This window comes from Mustela nigripes, chromosome 4 (genome assembly GCF_022355385.1).
Source record: "Mustela nigripes isolate SB6536 chromosome 4, MUSNIG.SB6536, whole genome shotgun sequence".
NCBI lineage: Eukaryota > Metazoa > Chordata > Mammalia > Carnivora > Mustelidae > Mustela > Mustela nigripes.
The window spans coordinates 48,625,088-48,651,268 of record NC_081560.1 but is presented as its reverse complement, the minus strand read 5'-3'; the positions used below and the strand labels follow the sequence as shown (position 1 = coordinate 48,651,268).

Below are 26,181 nucleotides of genomic sequence, written 5' to 3'. Positions count from 1 at the left end.
GGGGGGGGGGGGAGGCCGAGGCGGCTGGGGAAGCGCGGGGCGGCGTGGGGGATGGGGCTAAGGCGAGGGGAGGGACAGGAGCGAGAGGGGGAACTCGGCGGCTGCGGCGGCGGCGGGAGGAGGGCAGCCTCCCCCCCAAGCCCCAACGCCCTCCCTCTCCTCGCTTCTAGGCGTCACTAAAGTCCAGGAAAATTATGCTAATGAGGACAAAGGGCTCTCACAAAGGGGCTCTCTAGCCGGTCTCTATTTCTTAGGAATCCATTTGAGAAACCACATAACGCCTGCCCAGTTGGGGTGCAAGGAGAAAGAGAACCAGGAGGCGAGTTCCCCAGACTTTGGGCACTTTACCACATCTGTCACCCCCAATCTGAGAACCTCAAAGGCACTCTTTGGGGGGCAGAGGTAGGGCTTCCTTTCTCAAGAGACCTCCCCAAGAGCCAACTGGGCTGTCTTTGGTTATATTTTTAGGCAAAAACCCTTAAAATTCTGGCAGCCAGGAGGGAAGTAGCTTGGGGGAGATGTCCATAAGCCCAGGCAGTGAAAGGGGATGCTCTGGGCTCAGGTACACACTAGAATACCTAGAAAACTGGGTCTCCAGCTTTTAGGTGCCCATTTCCCCAGTACAGACAGGCAGCTCAATGGCAGGGGAAGACATAAAACTCTCACCCCAACGCCAACGGTGTCTATGATGTTTCCCCCTCAATTAGTGGTATACAGGGACCCTAAGCAGAGGAAGGGCCAGAGTGTGCCCAGCAATATTGCCACAACTTTAAGGAGGATGGGCTTCCTGCCTTCTAATGCCCCCCTCAACTCTTCAGAGTCCGAAGTGAACTCTGCAAGTCCGATGTGTGTGGCAAAAAGAGAAATGGAGCTTTCGTGCAATTCCAAGGTGTCAACGGCCAGTCCTTCTCAAAGGAAGGTGTTAAAAATATAAGTAGTATGTTTAAACTGTCGGGGAGCCAAAGTGTCACCTTAGAGCAAAAACAAAGCCAAGGGAAAAGGGAGAAATCAAAAAGCACTCCTGGCCAGGGTGGCCTCATGCATACCAATGGTTTTTGTCATTTATGGCTGGGCAAGATTTATGACTCGGCGCCCCAAAGCTGTAAACAGAGCACAAAACAGCAAACACTTGCTCCTCATGGCATATTGCGGCGTAACTTGAAAGGGGGAGCCGGGCAGCGTAGGAGGTGAGAGCCGCCGCAAAAATCCGCTCGGCTGCATTTTCTCTTCAAACCGGCGGGGTCGGATGTGGCATTTGAAGAAAGAAGGCGTGGGTCAATAATCAACCCGCACTTTCTCCTCCAAACTGCTGACACGACTCTCACCGCCTTCTCAGCTAAGCCAGCTTCAGGGAAGGCCAGCTTTCCGTGAGAACCTGCCAGGGGAGGGGAACTCCTGGGCCAAGAGGGCCGAGGGCGCCGAGGTGAGGGCTGGGGCAGCTGGGGAGCATACCTTTTCAAAGGCGCCAAGACCGTGCCAGGCAAAATGCTGGGACTGGACTGGAGGAGCCACGGGACTATAGGGAAAGCTGGGGCGGGAGGTCGGGACAGGGTCCCCACCAATCCCAGACTAGGTGGCTTTTGGGTGGCTCGCTGCCGCAGGCAGAAATGGGTCTCTGACCTCAAGTCTAGGGTCTGCCGTCCTGGCACGGAGACCTCAGGGGTTTGGGCCTCTCTGCTGAAATCCACAGGACTAACTTTTGGGGGCATGGCAGGTGAGGTGATTAAAAATAACAATTTATGATTGCTGAAGGTTTTTTATTTGTTATTGTTTTTTAAGAGAAAAATACCGCCTGTCGATATCCACTGTCAGAAATTACCCACCGCTGCCTCTGCGGTGCCTTTCTAGGCAGATCGCGCAGCCATTCACCCTGCTCGGCCAAAACCGCTGAGGTTTTCTTTGTGGAGAGGACCCCTTGGCTCCTCCAAACCACCCGCTCCAGTCCCTGTGCTCCCTGATGTCTTACCCGTGGGGACTAGAAGAAAACATTTTCTCAGGACTACAAAAATATCTGGAATAGCGAAGGTGTGTTAGTGCCTCTCTACCCTTTACAGGGGCCTCCTTGAGAACATGTCTGGGAGGGCCTGGGGCCGATTCAAGGCTGTCTGTGCAGCCCCGGGAGAAAGGTGAGGCAAAAAGAGGCATCGGAATCCGGGAATGGGGAGGAAAATTAATGAGGAAATACACTTGCCTGTGAGGGTGCGGCTGGCATTTTAAGGGTAACAGGGGACTCGCCTGTTTTGTATTGCTACAGTTCAGCTATAACGGAGTGCCTTTAGCTCTTTCCATGAATGAAAAACCAACGGGTGCTCTGTAAACTGGCCTGTTGGTTTCTTCTCACTGTGCACACTTTTATGCAGAACCAGTGTGAGAGTCCATCCCTAGATATTTATTCCGCTTGCTGGCACTGAAGTGACAATAAAAAGATGCTTTTAACAAACCTCTATTCCCTCTCTCGTTCTTTCTAGCGAAACTATATTATTTATGAGTCTTTAACTGGGTCAAAAATGCGCCAGAACTGGGTCATAAATCATACGAAATGCTGACAAGTAATTGAACAGCAATTAAAGCTTACATTTTATTTCCAAGGGGTGTTTTAGAGCACTTGAAACGGCCTCAGTTAAACACGGTTAGCGCGGAGGCCGGCAGCGGGGGAGGGTAGAAGCGGCCCTTCCGTTCTGGGGATGTAAATCCCACTCAAGTAGGGGAAGCTTGATTTGATTTTTTTTTTTTTTCCCCAAGTACAGAAAGAAATAAGATTTTTTTTTTTTTAAGTCATGGGCAGATCTGATTCCTGACTCCTTGTAGACACCCCTTTCCTCTACTCCAAGCTCTCCAAGTGCAGAGGAAAGTGAAGTTTCCTTCACCTTTTCAGGGAGTTTTTAATCCTTCCCAGGAGCACTGGGTCTCCAAAGTGCAATTACCACAGGCTTTCCCAGTAATTTGGAAGCACAGTTTAACTCTCATCTGCCTCTGTCCTGGCTGTAACACTGTTCCTGGGGTCTGAAGCCCGAGACATGTCTGCCTCTGCTTTCTGTGGACTCTGCCTCTGGAATTCTCCTTAGCCCAGGTTGCAATAACCAGTCCTTAAAACTCTGCAAGCCAGCTGGGTGTGTTACAATGGGGTGTCCAGGCCATGCACAATATGAAGCCCAAACCCAGGTCTAGCTCCCTCCTCTCCAAAATTCAGCCTAATAGAGCTTCCGGGCGTTCCTCAGACTTACCCGCCAGCCACCCTAAGCTAAGCGTCTCCTAGGTCTGAGCTGTCCTTCCTCAAGCCTACCCGGGTAGAGAGGGTGCTGGGGAAACAATGGTGCATCCTCTGGGGTCTGGCACCTTTGGTCCCGCGTGTGGGAAAGCGCATCCTACAACCCAGCACTGAACAAAGTGGCCCAAAGCATCATCAATAAAATGGCAGCGCATCTGCACACTCATTGATTTCCCTCTTCCAACTGCTCCGGCTGCCCAAATCAGCCTTACCTCTTCAACCCCGGCCGCCCCACAAACGTCTCCGACCCGGAGCAATTCCTCTACCCATCCACGCAGCCCCCACCCCCTCCTGGCAGTGTAGCCCCGCTAGCGCGGCGCGGGCCACCTCGGCGTGATCGGCGCTTCGGGACCCTCCCTCCGCCTGGGGCTCAGCTCCTGGGACTCCAGCCCGCTGCAGTGGACAAAGCCGCCTAAGCGCTGGAAGCCACCGGGCTTACCTAGTAGCCGCCAAGTGCCCTTTCCTTTATACCCCCAACACTTCCCAGGGAATTAAACTCAGTCTGAGGCGCTACTGGGGATCTTTCAAGCGGTTTCGGTTCTACGAGAGAAACAAAGGAAGAGGGGCTGAGGGTCCTGTTGGTGAACCAGGGTCTCCTCGCCTGACCTTTGTCTCTCACAGCCATAACTCACTCTAGATATGAACAATCAGCGGAAATACCTTAAAATAAATTCCATCCTCCTGGTGTGGCCTCGAGTCCCATCGGCTAGCTCGCCCAGAACCACTCCATGAGCGCTGAAAACTGCAACCCGCTAGGAGAGTGCTCTCCGGAGAAGGGAAAGAAGGAGGAGGTGGGTGCGTGGGGGTGGGGGAAAAAGCTCTCGCTGGGTAGAGAATCTAGAAAACGTAATCACAGGCGAAGCCCGCCCGGGTCTCCGCTCCAAATGCCACAATAATGCGCTGTATTATGTGCTCACGTGGTCATACGTCAACTTAAATCCTTTTATTTGAAATAGGGAATCACTGAAGGGACTAGGTTTCCAAGCAGAACATTCAGCTTTGGGGGAGGGGAAGTGGAGAAGCTTGGCCAGTAGTGGGGAAGAGTTTTGTCTAGGGCAGTGGGACAATGGGGGCATAACCCCCTCAACATGTGCCACACTAGGCCACTTATCTCCACTTACAGTTCTTTACAAATGATCCAAACAGAAGGGAACAGAACGGCAATGCTGTCCTCATTCTTAGAGTCCATGTAACTGTAGTTTTCCACTCACGGACAAGCTGAAGCCTGCACGTCCAGGCACTAGAGTCTCCTCTGGCCCTCCAGCCAGTGCATCAAAAGGCAAAGCCCAGGCCTTGTTTCCAGAAGAAAACCCAGTAATGACTGGCTTAGTTGGTGGACTCCCTCATGGCCTGCCATTGTATAGAGTTTGCTAACACCCACGCTGTACACCACACCACTGGAGAAACCCAAAAGGCCCCAAATTACCTGACAAAAGGCTAAAGCACCTCCCCCAAGTCCAGTTGATTTTGTTCAGTGGGACCCCTCTAGGAAAGAGGTGCTTAGCTGGAAAGTGGTGGGTCAGGGTTTTGCAAAATACAGAAGGACTCAGTGCCCTGGTTATACCTACCCTTAGACATGTCCTCAGTGCATAGCAGGAGTGATACAGGAAATTGTAGGCTTCTAACAATGGAAAATGTAAGGGGGGGTTATCTAATTGACTCTGTAAGATAAATACATACACACACACACCCTTTATTGGCATCCCTTGGAATTACCTACAAGATAACCTGGGACCTCCTTCTTTGCACATGGGTCTGTCTACCCTCCCCTAAGACAATTCTGTCCACCAGCAGAAAGCTAACTGGATCAACTCTGCTCCAACAAACAACCCCCCTGTTCTACTCATGACTTCTGCTTGGTGACATTGTCCACTGATTTTAACACTTCACCCTCCAGAAAGTTCCTCTTTTCCCGTCTGAGTTTCCAAACTTCGGGAGTGCTCTCAGAAGTAGTGAGATCCTCATGCCTTATTCTTTTCTTTCCCTAGAGTGGATCTTCAGCTGCCTGGGCCTTCTAAGTGTGAGGACTCGCTTATAGTAGCCACAGAAGGCTGTGCATGATCCTGCCCCTCCCCTCCTCCCCTGCAGGGACCTGGTGAGAACGTAAGGCCCTCAGTTAGGGGGCCTGGTCATTGGGGGTGTCCAAATCAGAAGGGCAATAAAAGAGGAGGAGACATAATCCCTTGGAAGTGAGCCGTGGCCTATGCTAGGGGCAATATTCCAACAAAGTTCTGTTTGTGGTAGAGCTGGGAAAGAACCTCTCTGTCAACTGTCCCAACTCTGACCTAAGCCACAAGCTGGAAAGTGAGAACCCAAAGTGAAAAAACCTGCTTCTCTTAGGTATGGGGGTGGGGGATAGGACCAAAGGCTGGTACCCAAAAAGCACTCTCCATTCCCCCAAAAATTCAGACCCCTAATACATTGTCTTCTGCTCCCCTTATGCACCCTTTCCCATCCCAGCAGTGCCAAATATTTCACACTGAACCCTCCTGATAACCTAGAAAGGACCTGGAAGTTTTGCCAAACCGCTGCCAAACTACCCTCTGCCCCAACCAAAGTTTCTGCAGAGACTTTGACTCAAAGATGAGTCAGGGGCCCCCTTCAGAACTCTCCGAACAGTCTGGAGCAAATCGAAACTCCGAGGCCATAAATCAATGGGAGAAGTATTTGGTGCTGCTTCAGAGAAATGCCTTAACGCCAGCAAGGCCCCAGCAGCGGCATCTCAGTTCTAGCCAGGAGCCTCCATGCCGCTATTAACAGCCCAGTTAATGCTCCAACTGCTGCTTAACAATTAACATTAACGACTTGGGTTGGAATGGGGTGATTTGGTGGGATGTGAAGGGAAAAATCTGAGGGAGTCACAGGAAATGTAACTTTTGAGGTGAAAATAGCTTCCCTAAGAGAGACCTGGGTCTGGGCAGGCCACCAGGGAACAGGCAGCTGAGAGTCCTCCCTCACCACTCTGAAATCCACTCTCCTTGAGTGAGGCTATGGGCCTTTTAAAGTTCCCTTCCAGAAAACAAGAATCGATGCCAAGCATGTAGGCCCAGGCTGGGAAACCTAGCTGCCAGTCCCCTTCTTTCCACTTACTCCTCCAGGCCCCAATCTGACCAGTGCTGGGGACACATGCCCTGAATCCATTTCACAAGAGCCGAAATAGGTGAAAAGTTGCCTTGGAAAGAGTAGGTGAGCAAGGATACAGAGCTTTGGTCAATATTTGCAAGGCTGTTGGCAGATTAGATATATCTGTATTCAAACACTGCAATCTGATTTCTCTGTCAAAAATACACTTCACATTTTTCCCCCTTTAGTTAACTGTAGTGGTTTTGTTACTTAGCATCAGGTAAGGCCTGCTTAGCACCCCCACTTTTTGGTGGAGGTTAGAGATCATTATTTAACGTGAGATATTTTCTGTGGGTTCAGCTGCAGTACAAATGGGCTCCAAATTCTCTGGATACATACGGATCTGTATATCATTTTATACACATGGTCTAAAACTCCTGCAACTGTGTATCCGTGCCATGGTTCTGTTGTGCACAGAGATGCAAATCATAGGCACACCCTGAGTTGCAAATTCCTGAAACACTCCACCTACCTACACTTGATATAAATGGTCATACAGTAGCTGAGACAGTAACCCAGCTTTACTATTACCCTGTTTACTTTCCATCTGATAAAATAATAATTGTATCCAGAACACCAGATAAGCCTTCAGTATTGCTGAATAGCATGTTGCAATTAATGAACAACCTGCTGTCTATTGGGGGAGCAAATTTTAGGGAAGACAGAGGCCTAGGGGAATAGAAAACAGGAACTCAGAAAACTTTTTAAAATAAATAATTCCTGAACGAACAAAGCAAACCCATTCCTTCATACCAAGCTTCTGAAAGCTATTCCGGCAGCCCCTCCCCCAAATAGGCACGAAATTTATGGATCTTTTACAAGGTAATAAACCACAGTAATTACCTCCCTGCATTCCCAAACTAAGAGAACAAATTAAGCCAGAACTTGAAAAGAATTTTAAAGAGTTTTCTCTTGTTTCCAGTAGGAAAAGAAAACGCAGAGACCTGGAAGACCCGTGCTTTTCCCGTTGGAAGAACAGAGGATTAGCCTGGCCAAAGGAACAGAGAAGACCCCGTTGCCTGCATTGGAAAGGTAGTAAGTTTCCTCTCGCCAAGGAAAGGCAGAAGAGTAAGACAAACTGCATAGCGGCGAGACAAGTTTCCTCCACGCAGATCTGTGCCTGACGGCCATTCTCGAACTCACAGTCTCCGCAGGCGCCGCAAACAGTGTACGGAGGAGAACGCCCACGCAAGGGCCGTCGCGCCCGTGGCCTCTACTTGCTTTTGCCCCGCTGCTCCGTGCAGCGGTTGGTTTGGAGTTTACCCGAAGAAAGAAACAAACCCCGTTGACACCCCCTACCCCCACGCACACACATCTTCGGTCCCGGCAACTGCCCCTTCTGCACAACGCGGGCGGGCTTTCGGAGCAGACTCTTTGTCTGCCTGAAGCCCCGCATTCGCGGGGAGTGCAGCTGAAGGGGACCCAGCTCCAAAATGCCTCCGAAGTTAAATATTGACCAGAAGCTCTTTCAGAGGCTGCTGCTCTCCCTGGAAGGGTAAACCCCTTCCAAAGGCCCGTGCGAAGCCCCGCGGAGTGAAGAGTTAGCGCAGCGCTTACCTCGAAAGATGTTTAAGACTGTGGCAGTGATTGTCTCCAACCCCGGGCACTCGGGGAATCGCCTTTTCCGGTGTCCCGGCGCTCTGCGGACAGATAAACAGCAGAGGGTAAACCGTGGCTGCGAAGGAAGGGAGTTGGAGAACCGGAGTTGGAAGTGCTGCCGGCACGGGCGCCAGGCTGGCCCCCCGGGTGACGCGGACACGGAGGAGTCGCCAGGGCACTCGTCCATGAGGCGCACTCGTTGCTTGTAAGGGTCTAGTCTAAGAATGGCCTGAAGATGGTGATTTATTTTTGTAAAATAAATACATACTCCATCTCCGCACCCGCATTCTCCCCGTTCTTTCTTGGGGGGGGGCGGTGAGGGAAGGGGGTAGGGGAAGGAAATGGACAGGCGGAAGAAGATGGGAAGGTGGAAGAAGCTTTGCGTTGGTGCCAGCTCTGCTCGGAGAGCTCCTCACGCACCTCAACTTGGGGGAATGTGAATGCACGCTTTATTTTCTTTCGCTAACAAAGGGAAGCCCTGTCTGGGAGCATTCAATCACGGACTCTCTTGAAACCTCACTAATAGTGTTCATTTCTGTTTGGCGCGAAATTAGACCCCAGCTCAGTCCTTGGGCCGGGGGCAGTTTTGAGAGGTTTTGTCTTCTGGTTCATTCAAGCCCTGGGTGCGTCACTTCTCGGTCCCAGTGAGCTGGAGGGACTACGGCAGCGCCTATTCCCTCAGAGCAGGGCAACCATGGCTGTTGGAAATAGGGGTAAATGGCAAGGACAGAGACCGTACAATACCAGGTCCGGGGGCCCTATCCAGCCCGGCCTTACACAGCAGCAACAAGCCAACTGATGCCCTATATCTGCTGCCAACTCATCCCTCAAGCTATCTGCAACTCTCTCTTGCTCACTAGCAGTCAGTCAACTTTTCCGGGATGGAGAAGACGCTGAGCAAGGGAGGAAAGAATCCTCCTCCTTGCTAAACCTGGGTTTGGAGAAGTTCTCCGCTGGCTGGGACTCTGTTGGGTGGGCTGCTTCACAATCACATCCTCCACTACCATTTTACCCAGGCAGGGGTAGCCTCCCCACACTCCAGCCTGCCCCAAACCACTCCTCGATGCCTATCTCCAGCCCCTGCAATCTTGCTGAGAGCCTGAGAGGCTACCAAAGAGCTGGCAAGCCACCCCCCACCACCCTCAGGCTTCAGGACCCCCCAGCACATTGAACAAGTGGCCACAAATGAGCAACTAGTTGCCCTCTGCCACCACCTCGACCTGCAGCTCCCACCCTCCATCAGGCACTTAGGACTCTGAGGCCACCCTGGGCCCCCCTTTCTCTTGTTCAAACTAGCCCTCTGTATCCCCAAAGGGAGTGCCCCGGCCTTGGAGCTCCTGGAGTGACTCCGAGCAAGGTGGGGCTTAGCTACTCTTCTCGGTGCCATTCAACTTTGCTCCAGAAAGATCTGCTCTGCCACCATCCAGCACCCCTCCCCCACCCAATGACGCTTAGGAGTATTGTAATTATTATGGTTATTATTGTTGTTGCTATTTCCTTATCCCCAAGTCAAATATTCATGGCTGCTGTTCCCCATAAATCGTTCAGACTAATGAGTCACAAAGAGATGCTGCCCAGGTCTCTCCCTCTGCAATGGCCACCGCCACCGCCGCCGCTGCCGCGTGGCCTCTCTCTCCGCGTTTTTGGCGCTCGCTTGCTCCCTCGCTCGCCCAGCGCAGCGCGGGTGATTTATGAACACCGGGAAAATTGAACAAAGCCGCGCGCCGGTCCTGTGGTATCTCTGCAGCCTTCCCCAGTGTGAATCAGAACATTACCAACTGTCTGCGCATCCGTCCCACTCCATCACTAAAGCCAGGCTGTGACCGCAGAAAACCCAGCCCAAACTCACGTTTCCCAGGACACGGCGCGCTCCCTGGACTTGCAGACACCCTGAAGAAAAAGCCCCAAGACCCAGCGTGGGCCCGCCAGCTCCGGTCCTCCCCGCCGAAGGGCTCTCTTCAGCCCTCCTGAAGGAGTTAAAAGCCTTTGGAGATAAATCTGAGGATGTGTGTTTTCTTAAAAATCAAATAGGAAGTTGGGGGTCTCAATTCTGAGAGATTCATTCCTAGTGAGGCCCTGACGACTCCGATCCATTCCTGACGATCCGCATTAATTATTTAATGAGTCACGTGACCTCAAAAGATTACAATTTCAATATCTCCCTCGAACTGGTGCTACACCTTTATCTGCAGCAACCACCATCCTTGTTTGGCTCTTTTAGTTTCCAGGCCTCCGGAAGCTGACACCCTTGCTCCTTGCTCGGCTCCGGGACCAGCGACTGCCATGAAAATCCCAGGGCCAGCAGAGTAGAATTAGTCAATCTGGAAATATAAGCCTTGTGGACTGTGCGGTGCCCACCCCTCTCCCAGGCACTCTGGCGTCTATTCCCTCCTGAGCCCAGAGAAGAGCCCACTTGTTTCAGTGCCTTGGCTAAGGCGTTTTGGTTACATAACCTCCTGGGGTGCTTTGACCGCGGATCAGGCAAGAACCCAGCCTTCTTCCCCGGCTGCAGCACACCTGTGGCCACCCATGTCAAGTGTAAGCCCAGATGCCCACGTCCATTCCAGGCAGAATAGGCTTCCAACGGAGCAAAGATGGCTGTGCACTTACCCCTCTCCAAGGTGAGACCCAGTCTCTATCCAACCTACACATTCACTGACATGCACATAGGGGGACTTTCAGCTGCCTTAGCTTCCTCGTGGGTAAACTTAGAAGACTGAACCAAAATTGTCACCAAGTCTCTTTCATATCAGACATTCTTTCAAAGAGGGATCTCTTTTAGCCCCAGCAATCAAGTCCAGAGAGAGGGGAGCTGCCCTGAAGGGGTGAGGGGAGTTACTCCATGAGTTTGGGGCCTTGAGAAGAAGAGATGCCAAAATTCCAAGACAGAAGGATCAGACTAGAATGTTCCATAACAGCCCGAGCAGCCTCCCTGATGCTATCAAGAAGTTAGAACCCACATCCTTTCCTCCTCCTATTTTTCCCAGCCCATAGTCTTTTGAGAGAGGAAGCAGAGTTGTTCTTGGCCCCATGCTGTACAATATAGAGAAGGGGCAACTGGAGCAACCCTTGGGAACGGTGAGCCTATGCTCTTCAATACAGGACCCAGGCTAGGGATGAAGACCAAGGGAGTGCAAAGAACAGTCCCACTGCTTGCACAGAAGCCCCACCCATTCAGATGGGAAGCCCCAGGTTTCTGTTTGCTACATTGATTCTTTGGGGTCTTTCTTTCCTTTCATTCTAAAGAGAACCTGATTAGTTTCTATGTTGAAACTGCTGGAGGGAACCCAGCAGTGAGAAGAGCAGCACAGTTTGGATGCTTAGGAGAACAGGGAGACAGAGTAGAGATGGTGATCCCCAACCAATGGCGAGGAAGCTGAGAGGTGGGGGGAATGTGGGCACCCTGGGTTAGCTGGGTATAGAGTCAGAGATGCTGTGCAGAGGGCCCTCTCCCCATATATCTAGGTAATCTTCCCATGAGCTCCATCCTGGGTATTAAGTACTCTACTATGCCTGTCACAGTTGAACTCCTGCTGTAATAAAACACCGGGTATATCGTAGATTTCAGCAAAACTAGGAAAGAGAGCCTGCAAAGTGCCATTTTTCTTCAGGGGGGAGAGTGTTAAGTACTTAATTCAAACTGTGACCATTAAAGTGTCTCCTATCCGATTTAGGTTGATTTCAGATGTTGACAAAACTTTTATCTCCAGAGTCATGCACAGCTTGCTTGGCTCTGTGACTAAAGCAAAGGAGTATGTGTTAAAGGGAAGGAGGGAGAAAGAGAAAAAGAAGAGAAGCGCATGTGTAAGGGTCATTTTGGTAGGAGAATTATAGAGCTTACACAAAATACTGTCTTTAAAGGTCAAGGGTTTGAGGGGCCACTAGGGTTCGCTTTAAAAAAAAAAAAAACAATTAATGAGATAGAAAATTTGTCCTCTGGGTGAACTCTTATGGTTGCCCTAGCAAAGGGAAGACAATGCATGATTTTAAAGCCCAAAGTGGGATTTTCTAAGCTGCTATAACAAGCTCCCTTAAAAGAGGGAATCTAAAACAGGCAAAACACTGTAAAGAAAGGACACAATTGCTTGGGTCATCTTGGATAATTTTGGCTTTGCAAAACTTACCAATACCTTAATAATCAAGACAGTTTGGACAAAAATGCCATTTTGTCCTGGTATATTAGAAAAACAATCTTTCGATCCTTCTCTTCCTTTCTTGGATAGGCTATAAGAGCAAGTGAAAGAAAGTTATCCCTTTCATCCCCATACAACTGCCTCCAGTATGAAGCTAATGAATGCCCTTATACCCCTCCTTCCCTACAAAGGAGAAATATAAGAATTTACCTTAAATGATGATAATCTGCCATTTGAGGTTTTGCAGCTTGACACTCAATTTCCACCAAGAGTCTAGGCATTTTTGAGCAGACAGCCAAGATGCTGCGTCTTTGCCCGAGACCATATTATTTGCAAGAAGATCCCTCGCTTCTCCACAGACTTTTCCCAGAGAAGGCCTTTCAGAATTGCTGTTGAATTACAAAGAAGTATTTATTGTATGAGGTGATTAATGATTCCTGGGAAAATTGCTATTTTCAGCGTGATTTAATTTCGTTTTACAAGTGCGTGTTGTAGGGGGAGGGTTAATAAGTTTCAGCAGCAGTCGCAGTCCCTCCAGAAATCCCTGGCACCCGTTCACACCGGATAAAATGCACTTTATGCCAGTTTTGGCCTGACTTGGGAAGGCATGTACGTTTGCCCCTGAATTTTCTTGGGGAGAGCTAGAGGCCCCTCAGAGACTGGTGTCCACCACCCTCCTCCTAGATATGATTCGTTCATAGGTAGGGAACTGATCACCCTTGCCTGTATCACACACAGGGCAATAGCGGCAAGAGGAGGAATAGCACTGACCGCTGGCTAAGGGTTTGACACTCATGGGAAAACGTGATTAAAATTCCTCTGGTATAGTAAAGGCAGGTGAGCGCCCCCTCCCATCTCTGCTAAAATTATAACATGAATTAAATACTGCACCCATTCACTTGGCCAGGTGACAGTTACAGTCTGGGACTGCCCATGTGTTGGTTTTCTGAATCGTGTTGCAGAATCCTCCCTTTAGTGACAACCAAGTCTGAATCCTCTTTACTGATTTGTAAATCAGTAAATAAATACTAGAGTTAGAGATTGAGACGTAGGTTTTGATTTTCACCCTTTGAATCTAGCTCTTTAGTTTGGGCAGAAAGATCCAGGAGCATTTGGGGAAAGTTACCCTAGCTCAAAGTTTGGCTTTTTTCCAGCACTGAATATTCCTAGGTCTACCTTGCTTGGGGTACATTTTGGGAGTGTCATTATGCTTTTTCTTTCCTCAAAAACTTTGGAGGGTTTACCTGAAAAATTCAGTTTATTTTGAAAGCTCTTGCTTCTGAAAAAAAGAGAGAAAGAAAAGAAAAACAAAACCCCCCAAGCTGTAGTTAGCAAAGAGAACCTTAAAAATATCCAAGAAACAAAAAGCAATCTCAACTCTCTACGCAAACTATTTTTTTTTTTTTATCTCCAGGGAAACAGGCAGATTAAGTGTGAAGGTGCAATAAATACCAAAGGGACCACTTCTTTCCAAGTGTGCTCAGAGTTCAGCGTGTAGAACAGCTGCAGAAACCCCTGGGCCCTCAGCATTGCGCGGTTTCACCTTTCATTGCAGGGAAGGACACGTTTCTATGCCTTACACAGACTTGAAGCCTGAAAGCCTGGCCAAGTTTGGGAAGAAGAGGAGCCCTCTCAGAGCTCAAGAGCCTCCCTGCTCTTTGGAACTTTTCCCACAGTGGGTCAAACTTGACAAGAGTTCAGCTCGAGTTGAACACACTCACACAAATTATGTGAGCAGTCAGAATTCAAGTGAACATAACTCGAGCTATCTATAGGGTTTTTACATGCAAGGTCAAACATCTCAATCCAGAGAACTTTTTTTTTAATTAAAAGTAGGAAACACACAAATGTGTCTTAGAACTTTAATGGTTTTTTAAAACAGAGTTTATTCTTAGCACATGGCTTTTCTATATAGCCACACCACAATTTGTACAGTTGCACATGGGTCTAAATGCACTCCCCGAACCCCCAAGATTGTGCCTCAGAGTAAGACAACAACAACAACTCTACAACAATATTTTAAATAAATGCAAGGAAGGAAAACTAACATGTGTCACATCTACCATCAAGGTCTATACATTTTGAGAATTAAATAATCTTGTGAGGTCCACAATGTCTACTCATTTATTCAGTTCAATACAAGCTTGTATGAGCTGCCTTAATGTGGAAGGGGGAGGTAGGGAAGGTGGGAAAAGGGTCTGTTTTCTTCTGCTTGCAACAAATATACATATATGTGTGCCTAGTCAGTATGGGCTGTCCAGCTGGGTTTAGCCATCTCAAAAGTATCTGTTGCCAAGTGGTCCTTCTCAGGTACCCAAACCTGCAGCCTTATTTAGGCCAGCAGGTTGATGCTGACATCAGCCAGCATCCTGGCTATTGTCTTCTCTTAGGTGGCAACCAGCACATACTCTTACCGACATAATGTCTTCTATTATCCTTTTCACCAAGTTGGGTTTTGTTTGGGGGTCTGTTATGGTCCAGACAGGTAGGAGTATGGGGAAAAGGGCAGAAGAGGGGGGGGAAAGCAGGTGGGGGAATGAAACTGGTCTATATCTCTAGAAGATTATATGGAGGAGGGAATGGGTGTGGAGGCACCCTGGTGGGAGTGGGTAGGCAGGTGCGGGCTCTGAGTTTGTGCTTTCCCTGGCGGGCCTGCTGAGGCCGAGGCCGAGTTGGAGGACCGCATCTTAGTGTTGGGCAATTTGTGATCTTTCTTCCACTTCATCCTCCGGTTCTGAAACCAGATCTTGACCTGGCGCTCGGACAAGCAGAGCGTGTGGGCGATCTCGATGCGGCGCCGCCGGGTCAGGTAGCGGTTAAAGTGGAACTCCTTCTCCAGCTCCAAGACCTGCTGTCGGGTGTATGCGGTTCGAGAGCGCTTGGGCTCCCCTCCGTTATAACTGGGGTTGACTGAACGCCCATAACCCCGAAGGAGAAGGCCAAGGAGGAGGGAGTGGAAGAGAGGGAAAGGAGGAGGAGAGAGAAGGTGGGGTGGGGAAGAGCAATTGGACATCATCATTATATAATAACCTGACACCAAGTTCACGCAAGATACATAAAACGGCAAAGAAAATGTTTCACAGGCTATTGACAACGGGAAACACCCGAGAGCCATAAAGAATGGTGCTGGGCATTGGGGCTGAAGAAAAGCTTCAAAGACACATGGCCTGAAGCCTCTGCCAGGGCAATTAAATTTATGGGGGCTATAATTACTGCCCTAACAGTTTGGCATCTCGTAAATCTCTCGATAAAGGGACCCCGGGTACAAAAGGGTTCTCACGTTAGGATCAGGCGGCTGGCTGGCGCGCACACACCCACATCCCACTGTAGCTCGGGCCAGATGGGGGCTCCCCTCCAGAGGCCCCCTTCCCCTCAGTCTCCTCTTCTGACCCTCGCCCCGACCCCCGAACCCCAGCCCGGCCCGAGCCCACCCTCCCGCGCCTCCCCAGCGGCGCCACGTACCGGCGCTGACATGGATCTTCTTCATCCAGGGGTACACCACAGGCTCTTTGCCCTTCAGGCCGGGCGGGTTCTTGTCGGCCAGGAGCAGCGGGCACGCGGGGGCGCTGCCCCCTGCCGGGACGCCCGCGGTGGCTGGAACCGCCTCGCAACGCCGCGGGGGTGCAGGGGGCGCCGGGCGATGCTGAGGGGGAGGCGGCGGCGGGGGCTGCCGCCCCGGCGGCAGGACGTGGCTCGCGTGCAGGCCGTGCGCAGGACCCTTGGCTCGCGCCGGGGGCTGCTCGGGCTGTGGCTGCCGCCCCGGGCTGGCGCCACCGCGGTAGCCATAGGGGTAGGCGGTGTCGGCGGCACCATGCGCGGGGTAGAGCGCGGCCGCAGGGTAGGAGGGCTCGCGGGCGGCCCGTGGCGCGTAGTAGGAGGCGGGGGGCTCGCGGCTGTTGCCCGCGTGGGGGAGCTGGGGCTGTTGCGCCGGCAGGTGCTGGGCCGCGGGCGCTGGGGGCTGCTGGTAGCTGGGGCCCCCGCCTGGGCCGCCGTCTCCGCCGCCCGGGCCGCTGTGCTGCGCGTACTCCTCAAAGGGAGGGAACTTGGGCTCGATGTAGTTGGAGTTTATCAAAAACGAGCTCATGGTCATTAATTTGTGAAGTGCAAAAATACTAATTTTTCTCGCGTTGTCGTTTTTCTGGGCTCGCCGAGGCCCCTCCCCCTCCTGCCTCGCTTCCCATCCCCCCTTTCCTCTGCTCCCTTCCCCTCCCCCGCTGTCAAGCGCCCACCCCTCCCCCTCCCCCTCCCGCTGCAGCCAACGCCACCAAAGTTCGCGCCGCTCCTCCCCCCACCCCCCTCGCGCGCGCGCTCGTCTAGGTCCCGCGCGCGCCCCCGCCCTGTACCCACCACGTGACTAGCCCCCGCCAATAGGCGCGCCGCGCGCGCGGACCCGGATCAGGAAGCGCGCGGGCGGGTGATGGATGCGGCTGTCCGGCCTCCGGCGGAGGGAGGGAGCTGGAGCTTTGGTCCCCCCCAATCCCCCAACTTCGAGTCCTGCTGGGAATTCGGGGCCCGCCAGTGCTTCTGGTCCTTTGGACGCCCAGGCCGGGCCCTTTTCGTGCCGTACTTCTAGCATAGGCCTCGGGGCAGCCGGGTGACAGCGGCCCAGCGCTGACCTCGGGCCCAGCCTAGACTGGCCTGGCGTCTTCCAGGGTTCGAGGCCGGTGTGGGGAGGAAATGGCGTCGAGACCTTGGAGGTGGCCTGGTTTTAATCCTGGCCCCTGAATAAAACGAATAAGGCCAACAGACCCATTTTTTTCACCAGCTGATCCTCTTCCTCACCTCGTGCGCCAGAGATCCCCTGCTTCGAGAAGCCCGGCAGGAGCCGCAAGCGTGGGTGGGTGAATAGCTGAGAGAAGTGGGCCCGAGGTTGTAAAGCAAGGCCGTTCCAATATAACCAGATGGGCACTTTTCATTTTTTCTTCCTTTTAGAGACAATCTATTTTATTTTTTTCCTAAGAAAAATCAAAACTTTTCTAATAGCATCTCATTTGATGGAGGTGTCGATTTGAGAGTTAAACACACTTGCATTTACTAGGCGCGACTGTGAGAGAAAACATAGCCCAAGGGGGGGATAGGTAGCAGCGACGCCTCCACAAAAATCGAGTTTTGAAACCAACAACTTCCTATTTCAGAACAATCCCCAAACAAAAAAGCTAAGGACGGAATAGGCACTGTGCCCAGTCTGATCGCTGACGGTCTCTTTTCCCGCTAAGAATTCTATGTTTTGTCTTCAGGATGCTGCTTTCTCGGGCTGTATTTGAGGCTAAAGTTATATTTACAGGATAATCTATAATTTCTGAATTGCTGAAAATTAGCATATTAACGATAGCAGCAGCTCTGGAAAGGGAGGAGAGAGGACTGTTGCCTGCCATTTGGTAATTGAAATTTGATGGGTAAACTAATTACGCCATTATTAACAAATAAATTACATATTAATTCCACCTAATGTTGATCTTTGAAGTAAATACTGATACCTTACTCCTAGTGTGTACTTTCCCTTTCATTTTCTGAGTAACAGACACACCTGGATCCTCTACTTGTCAGCCTAGATGAAAGCAGTGCAAACTAGCATAGTCACCATGCTAAAAATAATTTCATATTGGCATGCAAAGCAAGAATTTTTCAGCTGGTGCACCTTAGTTGAATTTTCAAAGAGCAGTATAAACAGCTTTCTCACAACTGAGTCTGGACTGCAGACAAGGAAAGTTATAGCCTAAGCCTGGAGACACTTCAAAAGGAATGTCAATTCTATCTTCATTTATATCGCTTACTCATATAAGTTACTAAATGCTGGAATATATCCATTTGATGGATAGCCATTTAATGCTTAGCCACATAAAGCCTATTATATGGGACTAATCTTTAAACTAATTTAGGAAAAGAGGTTAAAAAAGGGATCATGTTAGCTTTCCAATTGGAATCACCCTGAAGTGGTACAAAGAGGTTTTCCACATTGGATGTGTGTCTCTGAAAAGTGCTGTGCATCGACAAGGGGCACCCTGAAATTTTTTTTTAAATGAAATCTGAGCCACAGACAGAAATCAACACTGAGCATAATCTTTAGACATCCTCTCTAGAGTTGGGGGGAAATCTAGCTTGTGATAGAGCTAACTAAATCAGTTATTTCTCTACAACAAGAAAAAAATATGTGCATCATATTTTATATATTATTTTATATGAACAATATATACATACATAATGTAATTTACAAAACGTGGCTTCCTAAGCTTCAGGGAAAGAAAAAAAAAAAAAACATGACAAGGAAATTTTGCCATCCTCATGTCATCAGCCTTGAGTACTAGGGTCTTAACTACATCTGTTTAATATTATTTACAGACACTAAAACACAAAATTCATGTTGTTTAGCCTCAGAACCTTCTACTGAGTTTCTATTTTAAAGTATTAACGAGACACAGGCACTGTTTTGTATATGGTTAACCTAAACGAGTTAACTGTGCCTGTGTTTCATGTGGTTCTATTACTTTTGGAAGATGGGCTTACACAGAATCCCCCAAGGCCTGTAACTTGTCTTTGTGGTTCCTATCATAAACACAAATGGAGCCAGGACCACCAAGTGTTATCTCACACACCGACATTTTGACATTTTACTGCAAGATTTATGGCTGTAATAAACAATCTCAGTACCTTTTCTGATCCTTCCACAATCTCTCTTTGCAAGCCATAGCATCATTCCATGGAATCAAATAATCTTCTGAAAAACGCTTTAAAAAAACCAAAACCTCTTGCCTTTACATAAGATCCAACACACCAAAGCAAAGCCAGGAAGAGACTAACTCGATTAATAAATAAACTGAAGTTTACCAGCAGCGTCTCGCCGGAGAAAAGATGGGATGCCCTGAAATCGAGCAGAGAGGGAGCGTGCTAATCTTCGCACACCAACTGGCTCCAGTCCCTAGCAGGGTGAAAGCGTTATCCTTTTCTTGGGAAACTGGTGAGCGCATTTGCTCATTTCCACGTGCAGAGATAACATATATTCCCAACAAAAGCTTTCTTAAAATCCCATTAAGTGAAATAACTTTTCATCATGTCCTCGAATCCCAGATGGAAAAGGAGAGCGAAGGGAGTCTAAGGGAGAGGGAGGGCAAGAGGGAGGCAGTGTCTGCAGCCTCGTTTGAATCTGATTTGAATCATTTTGAATATATTTGGACCAGCCTTCCCTCTTGAATGCAACCCTGTCCCAAGTTTCAAAGTGACCGAACAGTGACACCGTGCGCATTTTGTTTCTTATTAATCTTACACATTGACAGTCTTTGTTAAATCACAAGGCGCGCCCTTCACTAGCCGACATTTTCATATTTGTTAGACGCGCTGACCTGAAGTTCACCTCGGCCTTGGACTTTGCACTTCTAAAAGGTCTATACAGTGTCTTTTAGAGAGCAGGGTGCTTTGCCCAGGTCACTCCTTCTCAGGGAAAACCAAGGGGAAAAGCAAAGGAAATGTAAACGTTATGGAATGTATTGACTGTATTTGTCCTTTGTTCTTTAGAGCGAGTGTTCTCCAGACTGTTCTCTGTCTGAAGCAAGTCTCTGGAGCGCACACGGTAATAGCTGAATTTCAAAATGCCTGATGGTGGCATTTGAGGACTTCCTGAGATCTACAGTAGGCATATGATTTTAGAGAAGCAACACTCTATCAGCCATTCCACCAAGGGGCACTTTCCTTGTAGTAGTTTACAATAGTGCACCCAACCCACACATAAGGATTGAAATATGCATCTGGATTAAACATGAATTTTAACCTGAATTGTGTGAGGGGCCTAAAGATAAAACTCCTCCAAATAAAAAAGGTGGGTACTCCAAAAGCAATAACTTCTGCAGGTACTTTAAAACAAAACAAAACAACTTTAAAGCTGGCAAAGGGGTGTCTATGCTTATTGAAGTTGACATGTTTCTAAGGTGTGGCACGCTTTTAACCAATACCACAATAACAAGGTCTTCTTGAAGAGACACATAATTGTCTTGGTGAGTAATAGAGGGGGTTTCAGTTTTCTTCATTTCCCTAGCCCAGATGTGGTGAAGTGTTCATTGCTATAACAGTAACCACCACGGTTGTTTCCTTTTTTCTGTTTTCATCTGGCACACCCCCATCTGGCTTCAAGCTCTTGGCCGGAGTGAAAACTTTACACATTGCACAGTGGAAGCAATCTGATGGCTTCCTTGAAGGCGGTGCTTAGGAAATATTTACATTACCATTAAACGTACCTGGCACCAGCAAATCCAATCAACCAGAATATATTGGGATGATCTTAAATATCCCTGCAAGAGTCCACATTCTGAGTAGTTGAATTAACTCATCTCTAAAGTTAAAAGGGAAAACGTAGAAAAAATTTTCATTTTTCTCTCCTGTTTTCCTACTCTGATTACTTGAAGATCAATACATAGAAAAGGACAATATGTCCCTCCGGAAAACAGATTCTAAAGGCACCAACATTTACAGCTAATATAGGTGCATGAAAAAATAAAATATTGTTTAGTTCTCCAGTTGCAATTCACACATGAGGCATGGTTCCAGTTGGCTTCCTTAACACACTACCCCTTTCTTTTCTACACTCCCACCCTTTCTCCTGAACTTGCTTCCCCTCTCCTTAGTTTTTATTCCAAATGTATTTTTAAAGAGTATTTTCAGAAGAAGAGAAGTCCCTCACGGTGGTCTTAAGAAAGTGGCCTGGCATTTGTGGATTCCATTTTCCTGTTCAAATGGCATATTCTTTTCAGTTTAGTTATCCCTTATAGATTGTAGCGTTTCTCTTATATACGGTATAGGGGTAACAAGAAACATAATGAAAAATTTCCAACAACAGGAACATTTTCATCATACCAATAAGCATTTTCTCCCTGGTGGAGGGGGGAAGAATCCTGCCCTTTCGGGAGCATTTCCACTTCCTTCCTTCCCTTCCCAGCTCTGAGAACTCTTGCATTTAGTGGGTGGAGGTTTCAGAAAAACCATTCTGTGTTTGAAAATTGCAAAGAAGACATTTTGCGAGAAGTGCCTGTGCCTGCCCTTGTTCTCACGCACTTGAGGGATCATTATATGTATGAAAAAGAAAAAGAAACTGTCCAATCAAAATAAAAATTTTCAAATAAAGGAAGTGTCCTGCCTAGTTCTCTTGCCTCTGAAGATATGATGAGACCCTGACAACTTGCTATATTAGTTTTTAAAGGTCCACTGATGAGTTTTGTTTTGAGCTTTTTAATTTTGTGGCAAACTCACAGACTTCTGGTTCTCCAGCATCTAAGGTGTTGGTGTTTCAGTAATCCATGCCTATTTACCTGCTGCTATTCCCTCAGAATGGGAGCGATAATTCAAGATGAAATACAGCATGTATTACTCTTGAAAAGAGGAATTTTCTATCCTTTCCTCCGTAATTGAGGTCATTCAACCACTAGGGTTCACCTGGAGTCCATACCATGATACACGCGTCACTCCGAGCCATTTTATCTTTTGTGCTGATAGTCAAGATCGCAGCTCTAACATTGACATCAAACTCTGTCTGGGCAGATGACTAAGAGTGCTGCACAACATAAACTTTTGACCCTCAACTTTTTGACCCGCAGTTGCAACGCACTAGCCGCAAAGATACACAAAGCTGTGCCTCTTCCTTCAGGAGGAAGGGGCCCCCCAGGATCTCAGGGACACCCTGCTTCTGTCACTGCCCTTGGGAGTAAGGGGATGAATTGGATATTTTGGGGTGTTTGTGACTGGGTTTCCTGTCAAATCAGCCTCCTACCTCTTTTTGTCAGCACTTAAATATGAGGGAGATTATTTTCAAAATCACTCATCATCACATTTACAAGGAGAATTTGGAATAGGAGGGTGAAACCTCAAAAAAAAAAAAGTGAAAGAAAAAAGAAAACAGGGAGAAAGCAGGCAGTAGGAGTTGGAGACATTTTTTTCTTTATTTAAAAATAAAGATGCAGTCTTAATTGTTGGGAGAGCTGGCCCAGGCAGGCGAGTTGACTGTGAACTTGTACTAAAGCGTGCTCTGCTGGCGATTCCTAGGGTGTGCAGATTTATCTTCTCTGCATTTACTTAACCCGGCAGTGAACTGCACGGGCGTCATTTGTTAGGCGATGACAGACTTCACCTCCAGCAAGGGCTGCTTCACAAAATCGCAATAATTACCCAATAACCTTCATAACAAATATTATTATTGAAAAGACTGGTTTGTGGGGAGGGGACCTGGTGGAAGAAGGACCGCTTTCTTTGTGAAAAACACCAAACAAAACAGACCTAGGCAGATCTAGGAGTTCTGGGGTTTAGAATGGCCAGGACTGTGGTTCCCCTCTCCTCTGTGGGTGGGAACCTCAGCTGACCCCCTCAGCCTTGTCTGGAAGCCCCGTTTATAGTTTTGTCATTGACTAGAAAGAAATTCTGCCTTAGAAGCCAAGGGGATGGAGCCCACAACGTTCTGCACTCTCCATGGTGGGCAAACCTCAGACTCCGAGCTAAAGCAGGGGAGAGGCTTTGAAGGGCATCTTTTAAGCTAAAAGGATTGTTTTCCTCTTTAATATCCCATCTTTCAGGATGTAATTTGCTCTCCCCCTCACTAATTGTTTGGATATAATACTCTTCACATCTCAACAAATAAACATGACTCTATTTCTGGTAGAAAATTCTGTCCCGCTCTCCCAAAGCCGCCAACAATGAAGCAGGCGAAAGAGCTGGAGAAAAGGAATCTCGGCATAATGTTGTGAAATTAGACCATGGAAACCCTAACAAACCCCTAAGTAAGTGTGACCAGAAGCTTCCTATTATATTTATAGTTCAGGAAATATTGCCTCTGCGGCTTGTAGAAACAAACAAGGCCCTGCACATACAGGACACCTTCTCCTTTTACAAGATGAGGAGCACAGACAGACACTTCTGCCACCGGCTGAGGCTGGATGTCTTCATGAAGCCCTTAATGACAGAGATTTTTTTCCTAAGTAAGTTCCTCTGCAAAACAACACCAAAGAAGGCACAAGAAGAAATAACTTATCTACAAAATGAGCAGATAACCAGCCATCCTCCCTATTATGCTTCCTATGAAAATAAGAAGAAAAAAAATTCTCCAATAACGCTCACATAGGTCTGACTGAATGCTGTATTTTTAAAAAGTCATTTAACTCCTTGTGACTTAATCTGCCCTCTTAAGAACTCTGAACTTTTATGAAGATTACAACAGACAGAAATAAGCAAGTTGACAGTATATATAGCCTGCATTTTTTTTTTCAATTCACAGGAAAGATTCCCTACAGTAGGGAATACTGGATATCGGTCTAACAGCCTTTCTGCCCATTCCCCACCCAGGGTGGGATGTGGCCACGGAGGTGGAGGTGATGTGGACGCTTCCTTTTGGGCAAGTTACTCAAATGAACCTGCCAGAGCCCTATGGCTCTTTTTTTCTGCTACTAATTTTAGTCACCAAGAAATCACTCAAGCAAGATCACCAAATGAGTGACTAAAAGAAAAACTTAACCCAATATTTTCCAGTAAAGAACTCAAAAGTCAGAGCAGCAAAACAAAAACTCCAGAATTCTCACAGACACCAAAATGACAAAAGAGAACCCAAAGAGAGTTTATATTCTGGTTCCCACTAAGATGCGGACATATCTTCCTGAGTGCTGAAATACCAGTACTTTAACAGGTCACGCAGGGTGACTTCAGGGATTTGCCTTGCCACTATGTCAGAGAACTGGGACTTGTGGGAGGGTTTTGATTTTTTAAAAAAACTTCCCAGTTTTGTTTTTTGGACCTCTGACTTTGGGGACCAACTGTGGGACTTATGCTGAGTTTAAGTGGCCTCTGCACAATAAAGTTTGTTGAAATTCCCAAACTATACCTTAATTTTTTTTTCACTTTAAGCCATTAGCAAATATCATTACCAATTAGCACTTGCAGAAAACTATCTGGCTCCTAAGGAGAAAAGCATTTGGAGACAGAAGTTTCTATTTTTAAATTTCACTTCTGAGCTGGAGAATTTGGCTTAATTCTTCAGGCTGAGTGGGGGGAATCTGCTAAGTCTCTGGTGGGTACCCATCCAGAGAAAGACCCCTGCACAGGCCACAGCATCCCCAGTCACTTTGCCACTGAAGAATATGAGGCTTTGGGCCAGAGTGGGTGGTGGCTGAGGCCAAGTTGGAACTGGACCCAGGAAAAAAATTATTTCACCTTACTTCACTGTTGGTGCAATATTGGGAACTGTTTTGGAAATCATAGATTATGTAAATTTCCTGGGATCAAACAGAAAGAGCAGCTAACAAAAGAAAGGCGGAAATCTCCTACTGACAAACGACCAATTTCTTCCCTAAACTATCCTTTATGAGGTGTCAGGAAAAACAACCTAATGGCTCTGGGGACTTTTAAGTTGGGCATTGAAGACACCTAGACTTCCCCCAAAACTTTAGGGCGCATTTTGGAAGACAGAATTTGTCTGTATGTTGAGGGGAAGTAAATTTCTCTAATCTTTAGTGTTACCTAGGGGGACCCCTAAGTTGCCTTTTGAGCGCCCTGTGCCTGCAGGTCTTAATTCTACAAAGGAGGAGAGGAAAAGGAAAGAAGAGAGGGAGAAGAAAGGGAAGGCGGAAGAAAAGAAAGCCTTTAACTCCTTTCATTTAGCCTGGGGATTCAAAGACTAAAGTTAAATCCGGCCATAAAGTTTATTGCTTCAGACTCACAGGCGGGTGAGAACAGTCCCACCGAAATAAAAAGAACGTGCAGGCAAGCAAGGTTTAGGGCCTGGTCCCGGGTTGGGGGGGGGGGGGGGGGCGGGGAGGGGGTCGAGCTCTCCCCCTCCACCCCCCAGGTGGGGACCCGCAGTCCCCACAGTCCTGGGCTCGGCCTGGCCACCCAGGGGCCCAGCCTGAAGGTGCTGCCCGCGCCTCGCCGGCCTCTGCCACCCTCCGGCTCTCTGAGAGCCGGCCTGAAACTCGGCCCCGAAGGCAGCCGCCTCAATTCAGGGCTGCCAAATGACCTCGGCCCGCGAAGACATATTGCCACAGCCCCGTAAGGAATCCCGCCAGAGTCCGCCTCGGCCCTGCCTGGGCCTTTCTTTCAAACTCCGAGCACTCCTCAGCGCAGCGCGGCCCTCGGCGCCCGTGGCCGGCGCCCCACTGTCTCCCAGCCCCCACCCTAGGGCCCCGCTGCCCCCCGACGAGCCAACCCCGCCAGCCCCCGGAATGGGGGTCTTGGCCTTGCCAAGGCTCCGCACACAGGCCCATTCGCACACAAAAATCATCTTTTGCACGCCGGCTAGAGCAGCGGAAGTCATTAACATTCGCGGTTGTGCAGCAATTAAAGTTAGGCCTGGGGACGCGGCGGCCACAGGCGCTTTTCACCGGGGTGCCTCCGCAGAGCTGGCTCCCGGCGCTGCTAATGTGGGCAGAGGAGAAGTGGGCTCTGCCCTTTTGAATTCAGAGGCAACCTCAGAGTTATTGAACCAGAGAGAGAGAGAGAGAGAGATGGAGGAAGAAAGTTTCCAGAGTACAAATAAACTTGAAAGCGCTCAGGAGGCGAGCTTACCTTAACTCGGAGGGAGCCATTTTTCAGAGAGTTTTGAGAACTTGTAGTTTGGACACTTCTGGACCTAAAATTGACAATTTGAATGACCAGGCGGCACACGTAGCCTGCAAAAGAGTCAAATGGAGTCCAGCGTCAGTGAGATTATATGTTATGTGGTATATAATGTTGGATGTCAACTCCCCAAAACCATAAAACTTACTTTAATGGCCCCACGTGACGTTTTATAGCCAGTGAGCCGATCTGTCTGTGCTATGGATGATTTTACGATCTAATTCATAGACAAAACCCTATTCATTTGGCACCCAAATGTCATATAGCCGGAACTGGGGCTTATAAAGTTTACTGTTTTATAACTTTTAAAAGGAAAGACGGCATCAGTGTAAGCAGTCGGTAAATGTGCAAATCTCTAGTTGCACTTTAGCTGCTCTGAGGAGTTTCCCATTCGAGCTAGGATGGGGTAAGTACCTTCCATTTGTAGCAAATTAATTGTAGCAAAAGAAGCCAACTGAGCTCAGGGTGAGGAAGGGGAAGGGG

General features: G+C 48.6%; 2 protein-coding genes and 1 long non-coding RNA gene across 6 annotated transcripts in view; 1 reads left to right on the top strand and 2 right to left on the bottom strand.

Annotated features, from left to right (window-relative positions):
• HOXA3 (homeobox A3) overlaps positions 1 to 8,287 on the bottom strand; it is a 15,753-nt gene extending 7,466 nt beyond the window's left edge. The window contains exons 1-2 of one of the 4 annotated variants that reach the window (XM_059396682.1): positions 7,535 to 8,287; positions 4,837 to 4,889 (exon numbers count right to left, since the gene is read on the bottom strand). The gene's annotated coding sequence lies outside the window, so the exon portion shown is untranslated. Of the gene's footprint in view, positions 1 to 3,928; positions 4,121 to 4,836; positions 4,890 to 7,534 lie in introns of those variants that run through there. The other 3 variants (XM_059396681.1, XM_059396685.1, XM_059396684.1) reach the window with 3 other exon arrangements.
• LOC132015863 (uncharacterized) lies at positions 6,922 to 8,270 on the top strand. Its single transcript, XR_009403796.1, has 2 exons — positions 6,922 to 7,213; positions 7,314 to 8,270. It is a non-coding gene; the product is annotated as an uncharacterized LOC132015863 (long non-coding RNA).
• A 5,682-nt stretch (positions 8,288 to 13,969) lies between the features above and the next one.
• HOXA4 (homeobox A4) lies at positions 13,970 to 16,346 on the bottom strand. Its single transcript, XM_059396675.1, has 2 exons — positions 15,586 to 16,346; positions 13,970 to 15,033 (listed from the first exon to the last, which is right to left on the bottom strand). Exons 1-2 carry the CDS (start codon positions 16,211 to 16,213, stop codon positions 14,687 to 14,689), a joined length of 975 nt encoding a protein of 324 aa, XP_059252658.1. The 5' UTR covers positions 16,214 to 16,346; the 3' UTR covers positions 13,970 to 14,686.
• Positions 16,347 to 26,181: the final 9,835 nt, after the last annotated feature.